At 42.1% G+C, this 26,077-nt stretch overlaps 3 protein-coding genes and 1 long non-coding RNA gene across 4 annotated transcripts; 2 read left to right on the forward strand and 2 right to left on the reverse strand.

Moving 5' to 3' along the window:
- Positions 1 to 50: 50 nt before the first annotated feature.
- Positions 51 to 21,916, reverse strand: rb1 (retinoblastoma 1). The gene is made up of 27 exons (XM_056411341.1): positions 21,716 to 21,916; positions 21,154 to 21,274; positions 20,183 to 20,286; positions 19,768 to 19,902; positions 19,637 to 19,675; positions 19,447 to 19,496; positions 17,993 to 18,103; positions 15,942 to 16,081; positions 15,678 to 15,755; positions 14,569 to 14,678; positions 14,389 to 14,463; positions 13,805 to 13,892; positions 13,588 to 13,701; positions 13,448 to 13,504; positions 13,249 to 13,280; positions 13,011 to 13,087; positions 12,662 to 12,876; positions 3,789 to 3,904; positions 3,294 to 3,451; positions 2,852 to 2,997; positions 2,591 to 2,695; positions 2,375 to 2,488; positions 2,134 to 2,282; positions 1,982 to 2,012; positions 1,729 to 1,871; positions 1,568 to 1,614; positions 51 to 1,421 (listed from the first exon to the last, which is right to left on the reverse strand). Exons 1-27 carry the CDS (start codon positions 21,820 to 21,822, stop codon positions 1,360 to 1,362), a joined length of 2,724 nt encoding a protein of 907 aa, XP_056267316.1. The 5' UTR covers positions 21,823 to 21,916; the 3' UTR covers positions 51 to 1,359.
- Positions 5,620 to 7,725, forward strand: LOC130191682 (lysophosphatidic acid receptor 6-like). Its single transcript, XM_056411342.1, has one exon. The coding sequence runs from the start codon at positions 6,088 to 6,090 to the stop codon at positions 7,150 to 7,152; it is 1,065 nt and encodes a 354-aa protein (XP_056267317.1). The 5' UTR covers positions 5,620 to 6,087; the 3' UTR covers positions 7,153 to 7,725.
- On the forward strand, positions 10,409 to 11,656 carry LOC130191683 (lysophosphatidic acid receptor 6-like). Its single transcript, XM_056411343.1, has one exon. It carries the CDS (start codon positions 10,478 to 10,480, stop codon positions 11,504 to 11,506), a length of 1,029 nt encoding a protein of 342 aa, XP_056267318.1. The 5' UTR covers positions 10,409 to 10,477; the 3' UTR covers positions 11,507 to 11,656.
- A 1,979-nt stretch (positions 21,917 to 23,895) lies between the features above and the next one.
- On the reverse strand, positions 23,896 to 26,017 carry LOC130190144 (uncharacterized). Its single transcript, XR_008830919.1, has 6 exons — positions 25,900 to 26,017; positions 25,542 to 25,608; positions 25,371 to 25,458; positions 25,128 to 25,291; positions 24,862 to 25,012; positions 23,896 to 24,767 (listed from the first exon to the last, which is right to left on the reverse strand). It is a non-coding gene; the product is annotated as an uncharacterized LOC130190144 (long non-coding RNA).
- Between the last annotated feature and the right edge of the window lie 60 nt (positions 26,018 to 26,077).

Below are 26,077 nucleotides of genomic sequence, written 5' to 3' on the forward strand. Positions count from 1 at the left end.
TAAAAGACAAATGTGTTCCTTGAATCTTGAGAAAAGAGAACTCAACTTCGTCATGTTTCTGTTTTATAACCAACACTCAAATTGTATTTTCCTCAACAACAAAAAACTGACAGCATATCACAGTATATAAAACCTGGAATCAAACAACAGTTCTCTCTTAAAAGCACCACAAACAAAAAAACTGCATAAAACTCCACATGATGACATCACTTTGGTCATTCAGCTGGTAAATCCCTGAATACTGGCTTCGATGGCCGATGGCCTCGAAGGTAAAAGAGAAAACTGATTAACACAGAAGATAATGCCGACATGGAGTTACTTCTATGCAAAGGAATACAAAAACAAAATGATTTTTTCAAAAGAAATATTTACTACATTTTCAAGGAACTACTTCAATAACGTACAATATAAACACATTTAAATTAAAAAACTCTGGTAATTGAAATGTCTACCAATATATTTGACCTTGGTATACTTTTCTGGAGTGAAGTCCACATATTAATGCTCCATGTGGTGCGCATTATGCCGCTGTAATCTTGTACCCCTCTTTCTCAGCAACGCTCCAAAGATAAATCAATTCATCCGTAAAAAAATGTGAGAATATGAAATACAGTCTCCTAATTGAAACACGTGAGGACGTGTTTGCATTGGATGAACATTTTCAACTCTCAAAAGTATAACTATTTACTATATAACTATACACAAAGAGAAACATTACCCGTCAACCAAATCCTAACTACATGAATTTGGGTTGAGTGCAAATGATATGCTATATACTTTTCCTTGATATTTCTTTTTCTTATTTCTAATTCTTACTTAATGAAATAAATCAAAATCTTTTTCCGAGACAATTCAAGCAAGTTCCCATTTAAATATCACTTTGAAAGTAAAACTGCTGAGTGGAAAGACAATTTCCCTTCTGAAGCCGACATGTAATCCAACTGAAGTTGCGTCATGATTCAAACATTATTTTTTTTTATGTTACAAAAGAAAAAGGTCAACAGAAGACGTTCCTGATGGATTACTTAACAAGGAAACCAGCAATGTATCTCAAGTTGAGAACATCGATAAGAGCGAAAAAAATATTTCTTTAAACACCCACAAACTAAGAGCACTCTAAAAACCAAACGTACTAAATCTTCAATGACATCAATCATTATTCAGTTAAAACACAGTTAAAGCATCAACAAAAAGAGAGGAGAAAGCCCTCTGTATTCACATATTACTCCTCAAAGTTAAATACAAACTAAAATCAAAAACTAAATGTCAAGAGAAACTCGTGTTTCCCTTTGTGTGTGAACAAAAGCGAAGAGTTCCCGGTGTGATCAACAGTGCAGGGCAGTTCAGTAGCTTTTAGTGTTACTCCTTCTTTGATTCCGCCTCCTTCATCTTCTGCTCCTGCATGCGACTCCGAGTGGAGCCTTTATGAAAAAAAAAAATCAGCAATATGTCAGAAAAACATTCGTCCACACGCCGTAGCATTGACAGGAAGCAAACACGGAGAAGGAGAATTGGGAATATCGAAAGATAAAACTGGAATTTAGTATATGAAGCAGTTTTCACTTACTCATCTCTGCAAGCTTCTGTATGAGTGTAGAATCTCCTCCAGATTTGCTGGAAATAAAAACATAAAAAGTGAGCCTAATTGAAATATAGGTATAAATGTGTGATAAATCCGAGAGAGGGCTAGCACGCCACGACAAATAAAACACCGTATTTATGACCAACCTGCCATCGCCCTCATCTTGCCCGTCCACATCGAACCGTAACCTCTTCAAAGGCTTCGGACCCGAGCCGAGATCCAGAGTCCTTTTAAAGGAGAGTTCGCTGCTGTTGACCATCTGGTTGATCTTCTGGAACCGATTGGACAGCTGCAGATGAAAACAGACCGGAAACGAGAGAGAGTGAGTGAGGGGACAGAGTCGGTGTAATTGTAAAGTATCCTTCAATAGGCAACAAAGCAAATGCAAGAGGCTCGTACCCCGAAAGATTCACCAATGGACACCAGCATTCTGTAAAAGGCAAAGAACACAAATGAGAGACAAAAACGTGCAAATGTGCTTTTTTCCCCCACCTCAAAAAACCATGTAAAGAATCACGTCACTTCGTGGGTGAAGTTTCCGCAGAACTCACTTGGAGCGAGGAGTCATGATACCCGGAGACGTGCGGGTGTTTTTCAGAGGGGAGATGTACACGTTGTTGCTCCCGGGCACACGCAAAGGTGAATTGGGGAACTTGTAGGGGCTTCGAGGTATTTGTGGGATTGGAGAGAGGGTGGGTGGCTGCAAAAAATAAAACAGCAACAATGAAAGCGGTTTAGTCGCATGCTCATTGATCTGATTGCGCATGTTTTAAAAGTCAAACTGTGTCTCACCCGAGTCGACGCATACTGCAGAATGTTGGTTTTCAGCTTCTGCATGAACACCTGGTTGTAGAAGACGATGATGGAGTCATAGTGGCCCTCAGTGATCAACACGTGCTTAAAGGTCTACAACACAAAGTGAGATGCAAAGACATGTTCAAAATAATTCAACATGCAAAAAGAACAACCTGAAGGATGATACGAGTTAGAAGTCTTAAAGGTTGTCACCTCCTGGTTGGTGTTGGGCATGTTCTTGTACGCTGTGACGATGGTCTTGAAGCGCAGGTCAACACTCTTTACTTTACAGATGGCATACATGGCCGACATCATCAACTATAACAACAATGAGAGGCATTTCGAGATTTAAAAAACTAAAAACAAACACGAGGAAAGAGCCGCAGAGAGAACAGGGGAGCGAGACACGAGTCAAAACACAGAGCGAGGGAATAGGACAGCGTGACAGAGAGCGGCGTGTCGTCGTCAGGTCACCTGGTTGAGGTGGCGGTCTCTCATCAGCTCGTGCTCATGCTGCAGCGTGTGCTGGAACAGGGTCCAGATGATGGGCTCCAGTTCCGGGTGGGAGGCGAGCAGGTAGGAGCAGAGTATCTGCAGCCTGCTGTAGGCCAGGCGGTACACTGCAGAGAGGGACACCACAGAGCAAACCCTGAAGGACTCTGAAGAGAGCAAACACCAAGAATACCAGCTGTCATCTATTCATACTTTCTTCAAGCCATTTACAGTTTGCAGTCAAATTGGAAATACATTTGTGATAAGAAAAACGTTTTTGTTTATCATATTACTTGTTCCATTTGAAAAGTGGAGCTCAGCAGTGTTTCATTCAGTCAAGTCTATGTTATTGTATGCAAGTTATCCAGAGAAACCTATTGTGAAGCTTAAATAAACCCAAATAAAAATGTGATCGTCACCTTACATTTTTTGTAGAAAAGGCTGAGCGAGTTGGACTTTGGGAGACGGGGAGTCTGGCCGCCGCCAGGCTGGGTCAAAGGCTGAGCGGAGGCTTGAGAGCCGGGCGTGGCCGAGGACTCAGGAGGCAAGACACGAAGGCCTGGACGCATGGGGGACAGGTATCTGAGAGGACAACAGAGAAACCCATTGGGCCCCGTCAGTGACACCATCAACATGAACGTGAACAAGCAACTGTCCATTACATGGACAGATAATTCATTTAATAGAAGAAAAGGTTCAAAGCTAACGGAGGGAAGACTCTTAAAGGGCCGATGTCATGGAAATTAAGAGACGTCATATATATATATATATATATTTTTAAATACCAGAATCCTGAGCAGTTAGTTCATCACGGTGACAGTGTTTTACTGATGACTCGGTGGTTTCACAACAGCTAAATAGGTCTCGAAACCGAATGCGACAGCTCGGAGACCCACAGATTGTGGGTTGTCGGACTCACAGGTCAGCCGCGGTGTGGTTGTGCTGCAGTGGTTGGCTGAAACTGGCCGGAGTCTCCACCTGATCTGCTGCTCCGCCTCCATGCTCCTGTTTCAGCAGCTCAAACAGCGGCGAGTCCTGCCGAGACACAAACCTGATTATTTACATTTAACCAAACACCCAGAGTCTTTTAAACATGTTGAGCATTATTTTTGCACCATTTACTGGAATTAATTTAAAAGTAATGAAATCTAGACAAAGGGGCAACACTTTTACTGACGCTAGTTACAGTTTTACCAAGATGTGAGCAGTCAATCAATACCGCTTTGCTAATATGAAACAGAATTTGAATTTTTTCCACTTTGAATTGCATTTAATCTGATAAACATCACAACACGATCAGTGGAGATACTGCGGTCCGTTTGTTCGGTCAATGAACTTCTGCAATCTGAAACAAGAATAACCTACAGGAGGAACAAGAACCAGGGACGTTACGAGGCTAGCTGCCACTGTATGTTCGTGTTGCACTGCAGTGCATCCTTCTCAATTCAGAGATAATTATCAAGTTGTTGAAAATGATGAGTAATTATTACAGAATTATAATATGTCAATATACACACCGCTAATTTCATTTGCAAAACCCCAACTGTCAAATTAAAGCAGTTATGATCGTTGTGGTTATCCGAGGACACTCCCTCCAGTATATCTGATTATAGTGATCGCCAAAGAAATCCCCTTTATCAGAAATGAGTCACTAGTCACATTAAACATAAACACACACATTATTCTCCTACACACATATATACAGGACTGTCTCAGAAAATTAGAATATTGTGATAAAGTTCTTTATTTTCTGTAATGCAATTAAAAAAACAAAAATGTCATGCATTCTGGATTCATTACAAATCAACTGAAATATTGCAAGCCTTTTATTCTTTTAATATTGCTGATTATGGCTTACAGCTTAAGAAAACTCTAAAATCCTATCTCATAAAATTTGAATATTTCCTCAGACCAAGTTAAAAAAAAGATTTATAACAGCAAAACAAAATCAAACATTTGAAAATGTGTTTCCAGGTGTTTCGAGTTAATTAGGCGATTCAAGTGATTTGTTTAATACCCTACTAGTATACTTTTTCATGATATTCTAATATTTAGAGATAGGATATTTGAGTTTTCTTAAGCTGTAAGCCATAATCAGCAATATTAAAAGAATAAAAGGCTTGCAATATTTCAGTTGATTTGTAATGAATCCAGAATGCATGACATTTTTGTTTTTTTAATTGCATTACAGAAAATAAAGAACTTTATCACAATATTCTAATTTTCTGAGACAGTCCTGTATATATATATCAGCATGTACACACCAAGACATCTGTGATGAAATCATACAGGGAAGTGGGTGTGGTTTACTTCTCAGTGATCTCCACAAAGACCACAGGTACGGACTTGCCGTCAGTAAATTCTGTGTGTCACGCGTACCACGCCCGGCTGACAACACATTTCCAAAGGACACCTGATGTGCGATTTTCCTAACGGCATCCAGGACGCGTAACGGATGCCAACGCTGCACAGTTTTATGCAGTATATTCCCGTTTAACAGGTCTAAAGTTATGGGAGGTTGATCCAAAACACGCTATATTTGTGGCGATAATGAATAAATAATAAATATAGTTTCTGATCGAGTGACACTATTCAAATTGCAGGTAGGTGCAATATCAAAGCAGCGATGGGAGGACTTTGGCCCCGGTGGCGGCTCCTCCCTCTGAGTTCCGGTGAGTTCTTTGTGAAGCCTGACTTGCCGCCTGCTGAGAGCTTCCCGACTGACGGTAAGCCAGGGGCAGAGTCTAACCTCTGGGGCATAAAAGTAACAATAACCATGCTCCCCCCTCCCCCCACGGCTGCTGCAAGAACAGACAGGAAACAAAAGAAGGGAAGAACCACTCGACTGCTCGCGGAGTTGAAGGGAGGCACATGACTCTTCTCTCAAAGGAATAAACATTTCAACTGGAAAAGACTGAACACGTCATTCCAACGAGGACTATTGGATGTGCAAGACGGCTTTCTTGTATCCAAAAAAAGGACGTTGGATTCTAATACAGGTATTTTGTGGAGTTGCTGTATACTTTCCAGTGTTTCATAACAAGAACCCCACGAACTGGGCATTCAGGACTATTTTCCTCGCTAAATGAAATGCAAATTTCCCCGACTGGTTGAAGTAGCAACAAGCCGCACATGGAATTTTTCTGACTGACAAGTGAACGGGTGAGGAGAACCTTTGTACCCTGTATACGTCACAGACTTAACAACTCGGTTCAAAAATGTCTGACAGCATGAATCAATCAATCATGCATTGCAACAAGAGTGATAACTTCAAGTACCCTCTGTATAGCTGGGTTTTTAGCCTGGTGTTTATACTTGGATTCATCTTAAACATGCTGGCTGTTTACATTTTTGGCTGCACACTGAAGCTGCGGAACGAGACCACGACATACATGATAAACCTCGTGGTTTCAGACTCTCTCTTCGTCCTGAGCCTGCCTTTTCGGATCGTTTACTTCATCACGCGCGACTGGACATTTGGAAGTGTGCTGTGCAAGATCTCCGTGGCCCTGTTCTACACCAACATGTACAGCAGCATCCTCTTCCTCACCTGCATCAGCGTGGACCGGTTCCTGGCTATTGTGCACCCGTTCAGGTCCCAAGCGATACGTACCAAGAGGAACGCCAAACTGGCCTGCTGTGCCGTTTGGGTTTTGGTTCTTTCCGGAAGTATACCTACTGGGTTCCTTCTGGACACCACTTCACCCAACTCCTCCAAAAACTACTGCTTTGAAAACTACTCCAGAAAACAGTGGAAGGCCGAGCTGTCCAAGGTGGTGGTGTTCATTGAGACTGTTGGCTTCATCATCCCGCTGATACTCAACGTGTTCTGCTCGGTCATGGTGCTGCGGACACTGAGTAAACCCCAAACCCTCAACCGCGGAGGGTCCGTCAACACGAAAAAGATCTTGAGGATGATCGTCGTGCATCTGCTCATCTTCTGCTTCTGCTTCATTCCCTACAACGTTAATCTCATCTTCTATGCCATGGTCCGCTCCAACGTCCTAACGGGGTGCAAGGCAGAAGATGTGGTCAGAACCATCTACCCCATTGCTCTGTGCATAGCAGTGACCAACTGCTGCTTTGATCCAGTCATTTACTACTTCACTTCGGAGACCATCCAGAGCTCCATCAAACGCAAGTCCACCGTCTGGCACAAAGGGGCCAAGCTATTCGACAGGCTACAGATGGACAGCTCACAAAGCAGTCCAATCACAACACCCAAACACCTGACCCTGACGACTCAGACAACCAAAGCGTTTGACAGTGAGTCGACAATCTAGTGGCAGCTAGAGCTGTAAAGTGTATTCATGATTCACTGATTGCTGGGGAACCTGAGGACGGAGGTGGAAGAAGAGTGGCCTTGAAGATCATAACGCATTAACACAATGGTTACTAAGGAATCCATCATCCACTTGACACGACTGAGTTTTGAGACTGGGAGTTAAGACACTGATCGCTAGTGATCAACAGAAGAATGGAACAAGCCGAAGAAGAAACATTTAAAAACACTAAAGAGTGTAAAGCCTAAAGACTATTTATCAAGGTGCTAATTCACCACACAAGTTTGGAAACTCTATATTTTTGGAGTTCATGATGTGTGTTCGTGGCGATGACAGGTGTCAGCAAATGAGCGTATGCCTCTGTAAGACATTGCAGATGTAGTCTTATTCCTCAGAGCAGATTCTCACGAAGGAAAGTTATGCTTTGGCAACGCTGAACCAGGATTACAACTGTTTTATGTGCTGTGCGTTGTCTAAGTCGTTGTGTCCCCACTAAGACACCTTATAGAGCAGCATGTTCTATAACAGCGTTGCCCTTTAAACTGAAAGCAAATAAAAGTCGTTAACCTGAAAGGTTTTTGAGTTTGACATTCACTACATGAAGTGTGAGCGGGGTGTGTGTTGCTACTAAAACATCGTTCTGGACTGATTCTTCATGCAGGTGCCAACACAGCTACGGGTACTGTGGCTGGTCAGTGCCATGAGCGCACACGAGCCAATGTGTTTTAAAATGTTGATTCCAGGTTTGGTCAATTCTTCACAAATGCATTGTTCAGGCACTGCACCAGCACTCCCACTGGCCTTATCTGAATAAGTGGCTGTTTGTGTGAAAAACTTTGGGAGGTGGGGGAAAAAACTGCACTCGGTTTCTTATCTGTAGCAGGTAAAGTGAAAACACAGGTCACAGTGTAAATCGAATATTCTGCAGCTTGAGTTGGTTCATTCTCGTAAAAGCTGCATGCTGCAAGACCGAGCACCGCTGCATTCCTGTCGAGCGGCTCAGCCGGAGGGTCTGCCCCCGTCAGGCTCATTCTGATTGTGAGACATGAGCAGACGAGCGACAACTTGCCTCGAGGGAGAAGCCCGTTTACAAAACAGAGCAATGCAGGTTGCTGCAATCTTGAGACGGAGCTGGTGAATAATGCAGAGTGTGAACTTAAAACTGGCCTCCTTGAGACAATTAAAACAATTAGCCATTTCTTGAGTCTTATGCTGCGATGTTTGGGCTTCCAACACTACGACATGTAATACAAAGAAACAGGCTTCTAATCAAGATGCAGCTGGACTTTCTCTACACAACACAAATTAAATATTTGTAATGGATTCAAGCAGAAAATATCATTCCGACTTAAAACTAACATGATAATCACACAATGTGTAAGAATCTATCAATCCTAAACAATAGTAGTGATGATGATACGAGTAACATTTTGAAAGTGAAAAGAGGGATTATTATATTACACAGCAGAAACAAAAAAACATCCAATGATTATCATAACATGAAGGTAAGATGTACTTGTTATGAGCGCAGGAGAATACATGAGTTCTTGATCGAGGCATGCCGTGTCCTTCATTAAAAAAAATGGTCCATTCATCTCACAAGGACCAAGTGATGTGTCGCAAAGTCCTAATACGTATAATATATATATATTTGTGGAGAATCCATGAATTACTCCTTTTCTCTCAGGTGCCAGGGAGCGACAAACTCTCGGCTGACACACAAGATACAGGATTACAGCGCCGTCTTTAAGTGAATTATTGCTATTCCTCGGCCTGTGTGGTTAATGATCTACCCCAATCCCCATGGTGGCTTTTTAACAAGCAGCCATAAACATAACAGTCATGAAACTATCTGTGCTCAATTGTAAGACTGATCACAAAAATTAAGTTTAATGTGACAACTAGTTGGTTAAGACCAGAGAACTGTCCATCAACAAGCCAGCCTCGGGACCTTTACTAATTAAATACACAAGCTCACTAAATATGTTGACTGAATGAGCTCAAATTTAGTCATAAAAACAAACCACAACAAGTGTGCCGTAGAAGTGGAGCGAGGGAGACCCTGACCTGTGTGCGAGGGTAGGCGTTAACGGCTCCGATGGTCAGCTTGTGCCCCGTTACGGCTTCCCAACGACTCATCCTGCTGCTGAGCGTCAGCCTTTTCACACCCTCATTGCATGGATGAGAAACCAATACTGGTGAGTGAGGATGTTTTCCGTTTCAATATTCTTCTCAGTTTAGCCGATTGTGCTAGAATTGTACATGTACAGTAGGGACACGGATGAAGCCGGCCATTACCGGTATACATCCATCAAGGTTTATCTCAACACAAGACAGGGGATAAATATTTGAGAACGCATTGGGGATTTTGCAATTAAGAAACTAAATGAATGAGATGACTGAGTGCTTAGACAGAAGTTGTTTTCAGATCACCAAAGCAGACAAAGTTTATGTTCAGAGCAAAAAAAAGATCACAGTTGGAAAAACAAGTGTTCAATGCCTTGTCATGTCTTAGAAAAGAAAGTCTCATCGCATAATGTTACGCAGAATAAAACAGGAAAGAGAAAGGAAAGCCTGAATGCTGACTGAAATAAGAGGATAGTGAGGATCAACATGTGTGTATTCAAAATGATCTCACAATGGTATTGTTTAAATAAATGTTCAAGGGCAAATAGCATTCGTGTTTGGATAATAGTTGGAGCTTTCTTGTAATTCTTCAGTCACTGATTTTGTTACAACTCAATGGTCCTTTTGTGTGTGGAGTCATTTAAAGGGCCTACATTACTTATTAATGGCATGCAAGAAACAGCACAAATTGAAAAAATAATGCTATATAGCTAATATATATTATATACCCTCCTTAATAATTGTAATTATTGACTAAAAGATGCTAAACTGCATATTTGCTCCGCTGCCACAAACTAGTCTAAAAATAAATAAATAAATCAACCCTTCTGACCAGCTCAACGAAGGCTTAACTTAACAAACATCACTAAATGTGAATTTACTGCAGGAGCAACAGCTTTACATGGTGAGGCGATTCTTCTCCTCCACTCTGAATGTAATGAAACCAAATGTTTGCTTGTTTTATGAGAGCAGGAAGCGGCAGTTAAAACTTTATTGACAGATTGACTGTCGCCTTCCTTGCACATCAAATATGAATTGAGCTATGTCAGCCATAGTTCATGTCACCTCAGCAAATTTACATTCCATAAAAAAGCGGGCATTTTTCACATTTTCATTATCTTTTTACTTGCCACATATTTAACTCCTTTTCCTTCCTCTCGTCTTATTTTCCCTTCAACCAAACTCATTTCCTCCAGAGATGAGAGCGACGCAGCGATTTAAAGTCAGCTCATTATCTTGGGCCATGGAGTTGTGGAATATGACCGATGTGCCAAGCGAGCCATTCTCTGCTCTGTCGAACTGCACCGTGGACACCAGCTACCGCTTCACCTTCTACCAAGTGTCCTACGGCGTCATCTTCCTGCTGGGGCTGGCCACCAACGGCCTGGCTCTGCGCAGACTGTGTCTATCTCCCGGCACCATGAACAGCACCGCCGTTTACATGGTCAGCCTGTCAGTTGCCGACTTGTTTTTCGTAATCTCTCTGCCCCTGAGGATCTACTACTACCGCCAAAAGGCCGGAGCCTCGTCCTCCAAGACGGGAGACTCGTCTAGTTGGACTCAGGGAGCGGCATACTGCCACCTCACCTTCATCCTCAAATACATCAGCCTGTATGGGGGAATCTTCTTCCTGGTGTGCATTGCCGTGGACCGTTACTTTGCCGTGGTGCACCCGCTCTCCTCCACACGCCGCCGGCTGCGGGTCGCACGGCTGGTCAGTGGGGGGATCTGGTGCCTGGTGCTGGTGCTCAGTGTGAGTCTGCCTCTGCTGCACTTGGCAGCCACTCGCCCACACCAGCCCTGTCTGCCCGACCCGTCCTCGCAACGCCATCGCACCGTCATCCTGGTATCCCTGGGCTTAGTCCTGGGGTCATTCCTGCTGCCCGCTTTGCTGCTCCTCTGCAGCTACTGCAGAGTGCTGAGCGTGCTTCGCAAGCCGAGACACCGCCAGCGCCGCAGCCGTCGGCACACGCTCACGATTATTTACTGGGTGCTCGGCATCTTCCTGCTGTGCTTCGTCCCCTATCACATCAACCTGCTGGGATACACGCTCACACATGTGGGGCTGCTGCACCATTGTGGTCTGGCCAAGGTGACCAAGGCTGTGCACCCCGTGGTGTTATTACTCGCTAGCTCCAATTGCTGCCTCAACCCACTTGTCTACTATTTCTCCAGCAGCCTGGTGCACAAGGAGGCACTCGGTTGCGGAGGCAGTGGCAGCCAGTGACAGTGTTTCTATATCATTATCTTGAGAGCACTAGACTAGGCTATTGAACTTTGTGTATTCGTTTAAAGTATCCCATAACACATTGTGGTGGCTGGGGCGTAGTTAGGCTCAGCGGCGGAGGGGAGTGGCTCAGGGAACAGGTGCCAGTAAGAGGCCGAATTGGCCTCAGCTGCCGGGAATCAGATGTTGTGAGTCTCTTCCCTATATTAGGTTAAAAAAGGATGTAGGCGTGAGGCAGGAGAGCAAGAGGCAGTCTGCCAGAGCGTACCGATGGCTATAAATAATATTACGAACGGTACCCTGAGTGAGCTCACATCATTTGTGCTAGGGGGGAAACCCGGGGAATGTGACAGGAGCGTGTGACACTGGCTCCTAACGTGGGGCCCCTTAAGGAAAAAGCACACTTCCTATTGAACCTAATATAGGGAAGAGAAACACAACATCTGAGGCAAATTAGGCCTCTTCCCAGCAACTGTCCACTGAGTTGCTCCCCTTCGCAGCTGAGCCTAACCACGTCCCAGCCACCACATCCAGAGAAGCACATTGTCAGCTAAATCATGTTGTTCAGTAGAATGTAATCAGTTCAACTTCAACGTGTTTTTGAAACATTAAAATGCAATGGCATTTTTAATATGAAATTAATGTTGAATTTGTGTGGTACCGGCCTCATTTTACAACTAGGACTCCGCCAAACAATCAAGTTGCAGTTTATATCCCTGTATGTTCACGATGTCATCACTCCATTTGTGTGAAATTGTCTTAATTAGCATGTGAATTCTTGAGTTACTTGTAACTTGTTTTGTAAGGTCACAGCGACCTTTGACTTCCAAAAAGTAATCTTTGAGTCCAGGATGGACATCTGTGCCAAATTTGATGAATTTACCTTCAGGCTAAAAACGGAATGTCTCTTTTCACAGCGGTAGACATAAATGCTGATAAAACCTTATTGGAGTAGTTTATATGTTCATCTTTTATGTAACTGTGATAATAATGAATACATCAAAAAAACCTGTGGATCTTCTTTCTTTTCATGGGCAAATTAATGCTATACAACATGTGTATCTTCACAGCGTCTGAGTTTTTAAGTTGTGTATGCATGAGCCTCATGGGCCCTGACCTGCACACTGTCACAGATTAATGAGAGATCAAACTGACCGTCCTCCATGCGATTCTCTCCATGATGAGGTTCTCGCAGGTCTCCAGGTGTTTGACGATATCTTTGCTCAGAGTGGGCTCGGCCTTGATGAAACTCTCGATGACTTTGTAGAAGTCGAAGGCGGGGAGGTCGACCACATCCAGTATCCAGGGGAAACACAAGTCGGTTTCAAGTGGGTCATCATGGTTGTATCCGCCAGTCTTAAAACTGCTCTCTAATCATGAGGAACAAACATATTATATTACAACTCATTGCACATTTACAGGAAGTTTGAACCTGTATTACTGATAACTGTAACTTTTTATGAGTGCATCTGTTATTAACTTCTACGAAAATTACAGGACCCACCTCCATACGTTGCCATGACCACCTCCAAAGCGCACGCCAACAGTGATGTGTGGAATGTGGAGTCATTGAGGAGTTTACTGGAATGGGAATCATATGACTCAGCAGCAAGACAAATAATGCGTCACTACTACTTAACGCTTTCCTTAGAATAAAAACAAAAAGCATGCACTCACAAGTAATTACACAACATCATTGACGAACTGCTTAAATGTGATTAAATAACAAAAAGACAACCTACCTGAAATTTTGCACAGACAGTCGCTTCTCTTCCTACAAATACGGAAGGAAAACAACATAACCGAGTTATTTCAGAAACGTATGCGCGTAGCTTCCTATTCAGATGCTGTTGCTGTCCACACTGGGTAAACCTTGGAACTGCTACATTTAAATGATCCTGAGCGTCTCAATAAATGAACAATAACAAATAAATCAAGTACCGATTTCAGCATTGCCTCCATGATTTTGTAATACAGTCTGACACCGAGTTTGAATCTCTGAAAGAGAAAATATATATACATGTCAGACATAGGGAGTATCGCCATGGTTGCTCATTCTCTTCATCAGTGTTAGTTCTCACCTGACAACCGAGTGTACAGTGCGGGCCGACTGCCTGACCAAACCTTTGGCTGAACGCCTGTTCGAGTGTCTCCAGACGCAACAGCACCGCCTGCATCGGGTCTACGGTGCAATTCTGATCACAGGAAAGAGGGAAAACAGGGAATACGTCAAATTTAAGCACAGCAATGCAGTTGCGTGGGACATTATATTCAGCAGCAACACTTCTAGAAGCTTACTTTAAAATAGGTAGCTAGGTTTGTCGATGGCTGATCGCCACTGGAGGTGAGGTCACCTCTCAACTGCTGAATGGAAGTCATGGCAGCTCTGATGAGACAAAACAATGGTCAGACAGTGCTGAAGAGACATAAACTCAGAACAATTCACACAATGAAATATATGCCCAATGATCTACACCCCAAAACAATCTTGAATGTTTGATTTTCTATTTGTGGATACCTATACACACACACTCAATGAATATTACATTTGCATTTTAAGAATTTCAAAACATCTGTATAGATGATATTGTATAATGTAATGTTTTGGAAGCAGTCCTTTGAAGTGCAAGTGTATCTTTATATTTTCACAGCTACTGTGACAATTAGTGTACACAATGAAAAAAGCTTTAAACTCTTCACAAAGGTCACATTTTCATTATAAACGCTGTCTTTTGATTTTTTAGCCCTTAAATGCACCGGTCGACAGCTGTGTACAGAGTCTCAGGTAGGAAAGCGAACATGAGTATGCAATCCTTCTCCTCCATTGTGATTGTGAACAATGATTCGAAGAGTTAACGGGTGAGTAACCGCTAACTGCTCACCTGATTGGCGTCTGGGGAGGAATGAGTACGTCTTCATCTGGCAGGTTCTTCTTCGGGGTTCTTTCCCCATGCGATCTGAAAACAGGAGCAGGTTATTAAACACTTGTCTATAAAATATTGTAACAGATTAGCCAGGCCAACATAAAAAAAAACTGAATTGTGAAGAAAAGAGGAAATTACATCTTGATTTTCGGGGCAAGAACGGTCTCGTCTCCGTCAAAAAACAGCCGTCCATCAATGTCTCTACTCTTGAGATAGTGCTCTTCGTATTGTTGGTTGAGGTCTTTCGCCTGTGGTGAAAATTAAAGTTTACTACTCATTGTGCCTCATTTATACAACTGTACATGCCAGGTTGTGACTGAGACAGATACATTCAATTTATCCTTAATCCAAAAGTGCTAAATGCTATATTGTACTCAAACAAAAGCATTGCATCGTGTACTTCAGTGTTAAATAACTGCTGCACTGTACATGAGCTGTTGATGTCACCAGCACTGTTTATGAGGTCCAGAAAATTATCCAAAACATTACCGACTATAAAAGAACAATGTCACCGTTTTCAGAGAAATGCTAATTACTCCTTCGACTGTGAGCCGTCTTGAGCTCTAACAATGCATCAAATTCACTAGATCATTAGTTTTAGCTGAAGAAGTAGAAACGGCAATACGTCGCCAAATCAGAGTCGAGCTCAGTGGAGTCTTTGTTGCACTTGTCTGAAGATTGTACGATAGTAACCGTGCCAATGCCTCAGATCTTAACCTGAAAATGTTTAACATCTCTGAAATAAGGCACGCTCCAAAATCTTTCTAAAATAAAATATTCAGGCTCAATATGACTCAAAACGTAATCCTCCCCAACTTCCCCAGGCCCCTCACAGGTCAGATCAATTAGCCGAGTAGATTATTTACACAAGACACTTATGTAAGTAATGCACAACACCTGCCCTTTAATCAGGTAATGTTACAGTTAAACATCTATGTCTAGTATCCTTCTTTGAAGAGTGTGTCCATGTCAGCAAACAGTAGCATCATATGTCCCTGGTTTTCATACCTGCCTCTGCAATATACTACCCGAAGACACAACAATGAATCCCCTGCCTGAGTACACATTCTCCTGACACCATGCATGTGAAGCCAAACATGCACGAGCAGTAAAGAGAACAACCAACAGCTGTCAGACACTCAAACACTCAAATATGGGAAGAGCAAGCAGTAAGAGATAACAAATGGAAACAGTGGGTGAAGAGCTGACCGTGAAACCAAACAGGTGGCGCAGGTGTGCATCCCTACCGGAGGAAAATCTGGAGATTTCGAAAGATCCAGTGAGTCCAGGAAAGCCGAGAAACTGGTCTGGTATACATTCTTCACCTGCAAATACGGTTTGCAAAAAAAGACAAATCAGGCCAAATATACAAAGAGCAGAGGGCAAAAAATGTGTCTGTACGATGACTGTAAGTACGATAAAAAAAGGTGGGGTGAGTGTGTGTGTGTGTGTGTGTGTGTGTGTGTGTGTGTGTGTGTGTGTGTGTGTGTGAGGAGGGGGGGGGCTCAGACCTCTTCTACATTGCATTCATTCTCGTTGCACAAGGTTTTGAGAAGCTGCAAATCCACCTCTGGCTCCAGAGGTTTGGACTTGGCTTTGCTCTGGCTGCGGCGAGACGTTCGTGTCGGAGGGACTTTGCTGATTGCTGATTCTGAAAAGAAAACATTGAAGGACTGAGAGCCATAAACAATAAAACCAATTAATGACACAAAATATCCGAAGTCGAGATAACGTTTAACATTTTCCATGACTGAAAAACATGACAACTATACTTTACTATACTATAGGGCTGCACCAATCCAAAGAATTCCATCCAGTTAGGCATGTGCCGGTGCTTTGGTTATCGGCCAATGAAGAGTGATCTGATACCAGTGTTTAACTAATAAGCTGAACGTCTCTCTGTGTAGTAGTGACTGGGTTCATTTTATTTTATGTTTAAGGCAACATCAGGCTTGGCTTGATCTTTGCTTTACTAACTTTAGAAAAAAAAATGCTATATATATATATATATATATATATATATATATAAGTTTACCTGATCTTTATTTCTTATTAAAACAATAAATTGTGCACCAGTAACTTTGTGAAATAAAAACAATTTAAACTAGAACGGGCACTCGGTAGAGCGCATACCTTCGCATATCACAAGATTGGGCATTGAATTATGAACATGTTGGCATTAGTTGCATGCCAATTGGATAGAAATTGACCGTGCTATGGTAAAAAAAATGATTTTGACCTATCCATGACCTTGACCTTTGACCCGATTGATCCCAAAATCTAATCAAATGGTTCCCGGATAATAACCAATCATCCCACCAAATTTCATGCGATTCAAGAATATGTTGACCTTTTCATGACCTTGACCTTTGACCCGATCGATCCCAAAATCTAATCAAATGGTCCCCGGATAATAACCAATCATCCCACCAAATTTCATGCGATTCAGATTGGTGCATTCCCACTGTACTATATTTTACTATTCTATCCATATACCTTAAGGCAGCGGTCCCCAACCTTTTTTGAGCCACGGACCGGTTCCGTGTCAGAAATTATTTTCACGGACCGGCAATATAAATGACGTAATAAATATGACGTCATACAATTATACGAAGGGCATAAAGTGCCAAAACTACAACTCCTCATTACGCCGAATTAGTGTGAGCCGTGCGCTTGTTTACCTGTAACGAGCCGCTAATGGAGACGGCGACACAGACGTGTGTTTGGTCCGCTGCTCCTAACCGAGTTCTGGTCGCTGTCACTAGAACACCGGCAGAGTTGTTGTGTGAAATGTCCCTTAAGGCCACCGTCATTTGCATCTCGAACACATTTTCTTCTAGCTCGGACGGGCTCGATTCACCGGGTGGGTTTGTTTACAAATGGGTTGCAGGTCTATTCTTTTGCAGTCGGGTCTTTTGTGGTTGGAGTACCGCTCAAACTCTTTTAAAAGCCTCTTCCACCCGGTCAACGTCTGAAACATGTAGAATATTCCGCTGTTCACTCGCCCACACAGCAGCGACTTTATCGGCCAACTTGAAAACAGTTGTCATTTCCCTGAAGTGACAGAATTCATTGAGCAGGTTGAATATGTTTTAAGATTCTTTGTCAATGTGACGCCAGCAGAGGGTTCGGTGCGTGAGACTCGCCTGCAGCGATAAACCCGAACTTTAAGACTCCTGAACGCGGCTCAGACGTACACACGGGGGTATCCGGTCCTTTTTCAAAATAATATATTTTTCCGACTGATTAAAAAAAAAAATTACAACTTTTTTTATTCACTTTTTTTCCGCGGCCCGGTTCCAACCAAGCCGTGGACCGGTACCGGGCCGCGGCCCGGGGGTTGGGGACCCCTGCCTTAAGGCAAACAACAATTTGAAATCCCATTAGGCTCGACAGCTAAAAAAATAAGCATTCATGTTTTCATCCGAACTCCGAATTTAGTCTTTTTTTATATAGATTATTTGGCGTTACACTTTCCAGACTTGAAAACCTTGTTATACAATGAGAAGTCAGAAAGGTTTCTGAAACACAGCAGGTGGAAGTCAGTGACACAGAAGCTTACTGTAAAGAGGTTGCAGCAGGTCTGGAGGGCAACGCTTGATGAATAACTCCAGCGTACAAAGCAGCAACTGGAATGATATGACCAGGTCATCCTCCATCGGCAAGGCCCGTCCTGCAAGTAGCAGAGAAGCAGCACATGAGAAGCAGCATCACAATACTAGCGCTGCAGCAGAGAAACAACAGAACTGTAACCGTGAGGAGAAACATTTGTTCCAATTCATTTAAGCTCTACAGCTGAGCACGACAGAGGAAAGAAGGATGTAAAGTAGAAGATGGAGCAACATGAAATCGATTTCATTCAATGTGTTGACAGCTTGATCCGACTTGTTGTTCTCAATAGGCTTAAAAGGCTTGAAGTGTAACTTTGCTGTTTTTCAAGCTGGACCCTATTTCCAATGTTTTTGTGTCCAAGTGACTTGATGGGGTAAACGATTTTTAAAAAATTTTCAGAGGAGGGATAATGCTGCAACCAGCAGCCGCAGAAAGAGGCATAAAGAGCAGATTGATATTTAATGTTTCTGACGACTTGATGTAATGGAGCCTACAGAGAAATTAAATGTTTTTTCTCACTTGCTCTGATTATTATTGTGCCCAAGTCCCGCTCAAAGAGGAGTCTCATTGGAAAATCTCAACAGCCGTAAACTCCGGCAAAAATAAATAGGATATGGTGACTGATTTTTGTGACTCGCCACGCGGGGGTGCGTGCGAGAAGATCCGGTTCCTTGCTCGCTTTTACAAAGAGATTCCAAGCCGTTCGTATCTTTGTGTGAGGTTCCCATTTAATTACAGTTCACAACTGACAATAAAAATGGATGTATATTAGTTTCCTGGCCTCCCTCTGGTGTGTCTTGTTTGCGGTGAAAACCCATGCATTATTACATCTGTCAGTTGCACCTGTGCCCTAGATATAAACTACCTGCCACACTAATACACACTGCCACCCGTGATCAACCTGAGATAGGCTCCACATTCAAACATATAATACACAGTCATAACTAATGCCTCCTACATCGGCTAATTGCAGCCATTAAATTTAAAGACCTCATCCACGTTGTTGAAATATTTAGCCATAACGATGAAAATCTTTGAAATTATTCTACGCTACACATTTTGTACTTCAATACAACAAACGCTGCCAGACCGGCAGTCCCGTTTCCACCATCTGCCGGCAGCACGCCATCTAGCGAGATTTCAGAACGAGCCTTTTCCTTGAGCGAGGCTCTTTTCATAATGTTGTCAGACACTTGTAATGGTTGCCATGGCGAAAACGGACACTTTTAGTTGACATAAATTACTGTGCCAGCTTGTCCCAACATGATTACATTGAAGTCCAGGAGCATCTGAAGTGTTTTCACTAAATACTGGACCAATTTCAGAAAATGTTGTCCCCATTAGTCGGTTATACAAAGAAAAATAGGTCCAGGTTGAAAATACAAAAATGACCCGTTAACTTACCTTTCGCTAAAAGGAACATTGTCCAGCAGCTTCGCATGGTCTTCCTTTCCCTTGGAAAAGAGACACTGAAACATTAATCAGGACTCTGCATCATATCTTTTATAACAATCACTCAACTATTCAACACAAAGCCATAAAGATACTTGAAAAAGTATATTTTACAAATGTGGTGAAGAAGTCTCCAACTTACTGATCATCAGAAGCCAAAGCAAAGATTGTCTTGCATGTTCTGGAAAAAAAACAGATGTTATCAATTATAATTTTGCCCTTAACTGATCACCATGAATGAAGAACATGTGCCGTACTGATGTGTTCACTCACTTCTCAAACCGCTGGTAGAGAGCCAGCGACACGTCGTACTTCTTCTCCAGCCGCGTCAGTGCTAAATTCACCTTGGTGCTTATGGTATCTAGGTTCACATCCAACTTCCACACCAGCGCTACAAACTGCTTTACACTACAAAAACAAGTTTATGTGTGTGAGACATAGAAAATAAAAATACATGGAACTGATCTAAAGTATTTAGGATTCAAATTTACAGCTGATCTGAACTTTTTCCCCCAAACATTTCAACGCATTCAAGACAGTTTGGCCACAGCTTGTATATGGACCGTGGTTCAGTGAACAGCCAACGGTTATCGTCTCACAGAATATCCATTAAAATGACTCATAGTACCTGCATTGATGTGTATGAGTATTTGCCAATAACACGGCGTCATGCATCGGCAGTACTCACTTCAGACTGATTGCTTTCAGAACCTGAGTTACGGTGAAGCAGGTGACATCTGCGTCTCTCCCTGACACAAACAGACAAGCCCCCCAGACCCGTTTCTGACTGTCCTGAAATGGAAAGAAATTAAAAATGTTACAATTTGTACATAATAACATGCTATTTGAATAACTTTTATCCAAGCAGGGAACGTTGATATTATAGCTGAAACATAAATCCAATAGATCTGTTATAACAAGGCAATACCACCATGTGTAATTTTATTTAAATCACACTTTTGTCCACCTTTCTTATAGACTGTTTAAATTTCCTTTACCAGAAGGTAAAAAAAGAATAGAAAACCACATTTGGACTATGTGCCTAAGACAAGGTTGACTTTTGATAGATGATAACAGACGACTTGTGACAGCGTCACTAGAGATATCTGTCTGCTTATTATTTGCAATGCATCCTCGTCTGCTCTCCTTTCACAAGGGATGGAAAGGTAACTATCTGAAAGAAATGCAATTGAGTAGCTTGCACCTTTTGAATAACTTTGAATTTGAGTGACTATAATTGCACTTAAGACCATTTCTATATTCAGCAACAGTTGGACAGCAAAAACTATCCAGTTTTCTACAGTTTGTGTTCTATGCCCCAATTACTGTGGATAATGCACATATTTATTGAAAATTGTTTAGCCTTGTATGGCAACTTTGAGAAAGCTTTTTGAAAAAGCATCAGCGATGGAGAGGTTGTGAGTGTGTGTTCATTTTAATGGTTTTGGCCTGGATGCCAAAGTGGGCTTTTTATTCTGATCAGACAGTGTGAAGTGAGAAAAGTGAGCAGTCTTCAAAATGTATACTTTCGTTCTCTTATCGGTTAGTTTTCAACCACTGCATTCAATTTCCACTCATGCCATTTCCTTTGTTTCCACAGGTCAGGCAACAGAATCACACCATTGCAAATGTACCGACACACAACATATAAATACGTACAGCGATTTCATCCATAGACTCTTGAACAGTTTTCCACAGCGCCCAGGCTCGATCACACACTAGGTCCGTCACGTGAAGGCTCTTACACAGAGTCACGAACTCAGCATCCTTGTCTCTGTGCCTAGAGGACGGAGGCCAGACATCAACGACACATACAGGACATCGCAACCTGCGCATAGATGACAACAACCGGTGCAGGACCTCCCTGACCGCTAGCCAGCGTTTGAGTTATAGAGTTATTGAGATGTATTTAAATGCATGTTGTGAGCAGCGTTTCATATCATTCCTAGTTACGTCTCATTCCTAGTTAGTCAGTGTGACGCCGAGACGTTAAAAGTCGCCGGTATTCGCTCTAAATACCGCCTCAGGCCTGACTTAGTTAGAACAAGCTAGCTAGGTTAGTCATCTTTACAGGGACCTACCAAGCTAACATTAGCCAGAGGACCGGTAGCTTCAAGTAACCAAACACGGGGGCTCAGTGTAAATAAACTGTACACAGGAAACGACACACGCGTATACGCTGACTGCTGAGACAGTAATGGAGCACAAGATAACGTCTTACTTCTTAAAAGATAACTCTGGACTCTCCTTCTTGTCTGCAGAGACACTTTCTGCACTTTTCGCCTCCTTGCTCTGTATCGTCCCAGTGTTGCGCTTTTTAGGTGGCATCTTGTTGCGCTGTTACCTTAAAGGTAATATGTTAATTCAAAAGAGAGCTATGTTCTGGAGGCAGTTAATTGGGTTTACTACGTTTAAAGCCCACTGCACGAGTCCCGTGGCAACAATACAACAAAACTAACGCTCACTGGCTTCCTGAAACCGATTTGAAGTGGATGCTCGTTTTACGTCACAGCTGTGAGCGGCGGGGAGTCGGTGTCGCCGGTGTCTGAAGCTTTAGACGCCCAACCGCAGTCAGTGTTTACAACTCTGTGTGTACTAACCGACCACTAAGTTCATATTATCGATATGATGTGTCTGTTTAAACTATGTGCTGTCCACAGTTCATTTAGATGACCGGGTTATAGCGTTATACTTTTTTTAAACTCCCTGCGAGTGTCCTTTCACTGGGATCACGTGACTCCGCAAACGAACAAACCCAAACCCACGAGATGAAAACGCGGGAAAATATCTACGCAACATCCGCTCATTAGCATTCATCCCGCCATAACCACTGCCCATAAAAGATAAGCGGTCATTTAGGGACAGCCCGTGTACGTTTTGTTCGTTTGTTCTCCGGTTCATTCGAAAAAACAGAAACACGGAAATACCGAGGTTTTTTTGTTTTCTGTTTGAAACCCAAACACTGAAAAGCAGCTCTCCTTTTTTACGTTTTTGTGGCTGAATCCGAAAACGAGAAGAGGGAAGTGCTTGAAACGAATGTCAAAATAAAAGCCAGTAATATATATTCTTATTTACAGTCTTTATGCAAACAGATAGCAGAGTAATGTTTGAAGAAAACATTTAATGATTTTACTTTTGACATTTTGTCTTTTCTTTTACTTCTTTTGACTTTATCCATTTCTATAAACCTTTATTCTTCTTATTGCAAAAAATAAATATAACTGGTTTGTGTTTGAACATTCCGACCAAAGTCCAGTCTTGCTTCTCTAAGAGTGCCTTGGTAGTCTTGTTAAGGTAAGAGAGATCTTCCCCTGGGATGGGCTGACAGTTCAATGAGACAAGTCAGAAGAAGAAAAGGTAATTGTTTATTATTTACAGACAGTAGCAAGATGATAGGCATGCCATTGTTTCATTGAGCTGATTGGATGGAGACAGCTGATATCATGATTGACAGCCCGAGCAATGACTACTATATTTAAGGGACATGTTTTTTCCTCTCAGATTACGGCCCCCCTCCAAAAGCAGTCTTCTGCATAGCAGTGTTATTGGATGGGAACTTCATTTTCATGCGACAGTGCCATGCTGGTTTGGCCAACATGCTAAATAACTGGTAATCTGTTGCATTGGTTCACAACCAACAAGTCTACATCCACCTACGGCTCCAGAGGTCACTCTGAGGGGTCACGAGACAAGTAACATTATAGTGTCAAATAAATTAATAGAACCAATTCATCTGATTTGTGCTCTTGTAAGATTTAGTCTAACTTTTTGTATCTCAATAGCATTTGGATCACAGCGTTTGACCAACATTATATCTTCTCATCTTGGCCCTTTGACCTCTTCTGTACCATTCAATGCAGGTTCAGTGTGACAAATCACTCAATGAGGTATGCTATACTGGCATCTACTGGTAGAAAGGTAAAACCTTTACTCTGCGTCTCCTCATATAGGCTTTGTTGTCTCAATTCTTCTGATTCTCATGATTTACATCATCACAGTTTGGTATTCTAAGAGCTGTTCCAAATCACAGCACTCGTCTGTTCACAAATGATTGTTATCAGTGAAGTGTTCATGGTCCTAGAGAGGACTGACTCTTTCTCCCAAGTTTAAGTAGATTTCCTTTTCTTGAATAAACTGTCACGCGTCATAACTATTGAGAAATCTGCTTTAGTTGGCAGATTTTGAAGGTCTTTTGTGGAATTTAAACTTATCATTTATTTTACTTATTTTTACTTTATCCATTTCTATAAACCTTTGTTCTGATTTTTTTTTTCTAAACTGGTTTGTGTTTGTACATTCCGACCAAAATCCAGTCTTGTTTATCTAAGAGTGCCTTTGTAGTCTGGTAAAGGTAAGATAGATCTTCCCCTGACAGTTCAAACAAGAAAAACAAGTCAGAAGAAGAAAATATATGTGTTTATTATTGACAGACAGTAGCAAGATGATGGACTGTAATTGTTTTGTTGAGCTTATTGGATAGAGATGTCATGATTGACAGCCCAAGTGAAGACATTATGAGTGAGCTTGCATGAAAAGTGAATGGCTTCCACAAAAGCTGCATACCTGTTAAGTGTGAGCAAGGCAGGAACCCAAAAGCAGCACAAGGAGTTCTTTCAAAATAAAAAGGTTTCTTTAATCTTGTACTGAGCAGAACCACAGTCTGGCAACAGGAGAGAAACTAACGATCCAACAACAGCAAGGGGTATGAGTACAGTTTAAGGAGGCAGCGTCCTAATTGACGATCAGAAAAAAAGAAAAAACTACATTAGCATATGATAGAGTCGTAAAATAGTAAAGAAAAATAGAAGAACAAATAGTAAAAAAAAAAAAAGTGGACCCCGGTGGCGTGTATAACACTGCAGCAGTCTACATCTGTTCAAACAGGCTTGTGTTTTTTTGTTAATAGCTCATGAGTGATTGTGGCGTTGGCAGCGCTTTCTGAGGGCTATCTTTTGGGCAAGTCTTCCGAGAGTTACACCGAGGGTATTTATCACATAGATAGTAGTTTTATTCTCAACATGTAGCTAGCAGACAGGTCAACACCTAGTGCATTGATAGCCTCTAAAAGTGTCGTGATCACGTCGGCAGATGTTTTATTCTCAGACCTGTGACGGGCAGATAGGTCAGAGCCTAAGGTGCTAAGTGATGTGGTTAGTGCACTAACGGCAATGTGTATGTCGCCGAGCAAACCTCTCAACTCTGTATACTGATTATTGGTGACTCCGCTGGGACAAACAACCCCACCATCAATTGCGGGGTCGAACAACTGTGATCTGTGGAACAACAACAACAATAACAATGTGTTATATTATTATGTTTTTAATTTGAAGAAAAAAAATGTCAACAACAAAGAGGACAAAAACAAACCTTTTAACGGATTTCTTGGGGACTGTTTGAACCCACGGCTTTGTCTGTGTAGCAAATGTTCTCGTCTTTGGCTCCTGCGGAGTTTGTGTCTCAGAAGACCGTGTATTATCACAGGTCTGCGTCTCGACACATTGATGATGGATTCGCCGCTCTAGGGTGGTGAAATAGAATATATATATTTTATAGACTGTTTATAACCAAATATGACTCGTCATTATGACTATATGACTTATTTATCGCCACCAGGTAATTAAAACAATACTCACCGACAGCCCCTGGTATAGCCGCTATTGCCGATGCTAGTTCTGATGCATCGTCATTGATTGCTGGGGCGGGGTCTAACAGCTGTTGCGCATATGTCCTTGTGGGGGATGACCTTACGACTGGTGGCTGGCGCTTACGTTTCAGAGCAGTCGATGTGTTAGGGAATCTGTGTAAGGAGCGGTATTTGTTGAAAATGTAACACTAAAACCCCCCAAATATACAGCGTATTTCTAATACATACATACCTCGTGGCTTTTATAACGCTGATCGCCCCACGCGACTGTCCTAACACCGTGCCGGCGGTGCTGCCTTTTTTAACACCAAATGTTCTGTCTAAAACAAAATAAATCATACATATACACCGTAACAAAACTCTATTAGCCATATTATCATTACTATAATTATTTAATACTCACTACGGTCACATTCCACAGCTGACGGGGGCATATTTTCGATGATATCAATATTTATTTTATCCATGATCTGCAAATTCATAAAACACAGTGTCAGTGTATGTTTCATGCTTAAGAGTGATTGAATATATTTGTATAATCAAACAAGATCTATGATATAACGATGATACAATATTTAACGTTCTGAGAGCCCCGACACGTGGTTGAAAAAAGACACAGCGGTGATATCGACACAGACCTATGCTTTTCGTGTAATAACTACACACCCATACATACGATGTCAAACGGTGCACAGAGGGGTCGTTATGAACGACTAACACAAAAACAAAAAGATGCTATATATATATAAAACATAACTCACCTTTTGGAGAAAAAATATTCTCAAGGAATGGCCTGCGCAGTAGGTATGGCGATGTGTTCAACAACTAGCTATCGGCAGACTGATGGCGCCTGAGAAGAACCGATCGAGGCTCACGGAATGGCCAGCACAGTAGGTATGGAGGTGTGTTCAACAGCTAGCTATCGGCAGACTGATGGAA

The sequence above is a fragment of the Pseudoliparis swirei genome, chromosome 3, assembly GCF_029220125.1.
Source record: "Pseudoliparis swirei isolate HS2019 ecotype Mariana Trench chromosome 3, NWPU_hadal_v1, whole genome shotgun sequence".
Classification (NCBI taxonomy): Eukaryota; Metazoa; Chordata; class Actinopteri; order Perciformes; family Liparidae; genus Pseudoliparis; species Pseudoliparis swirei.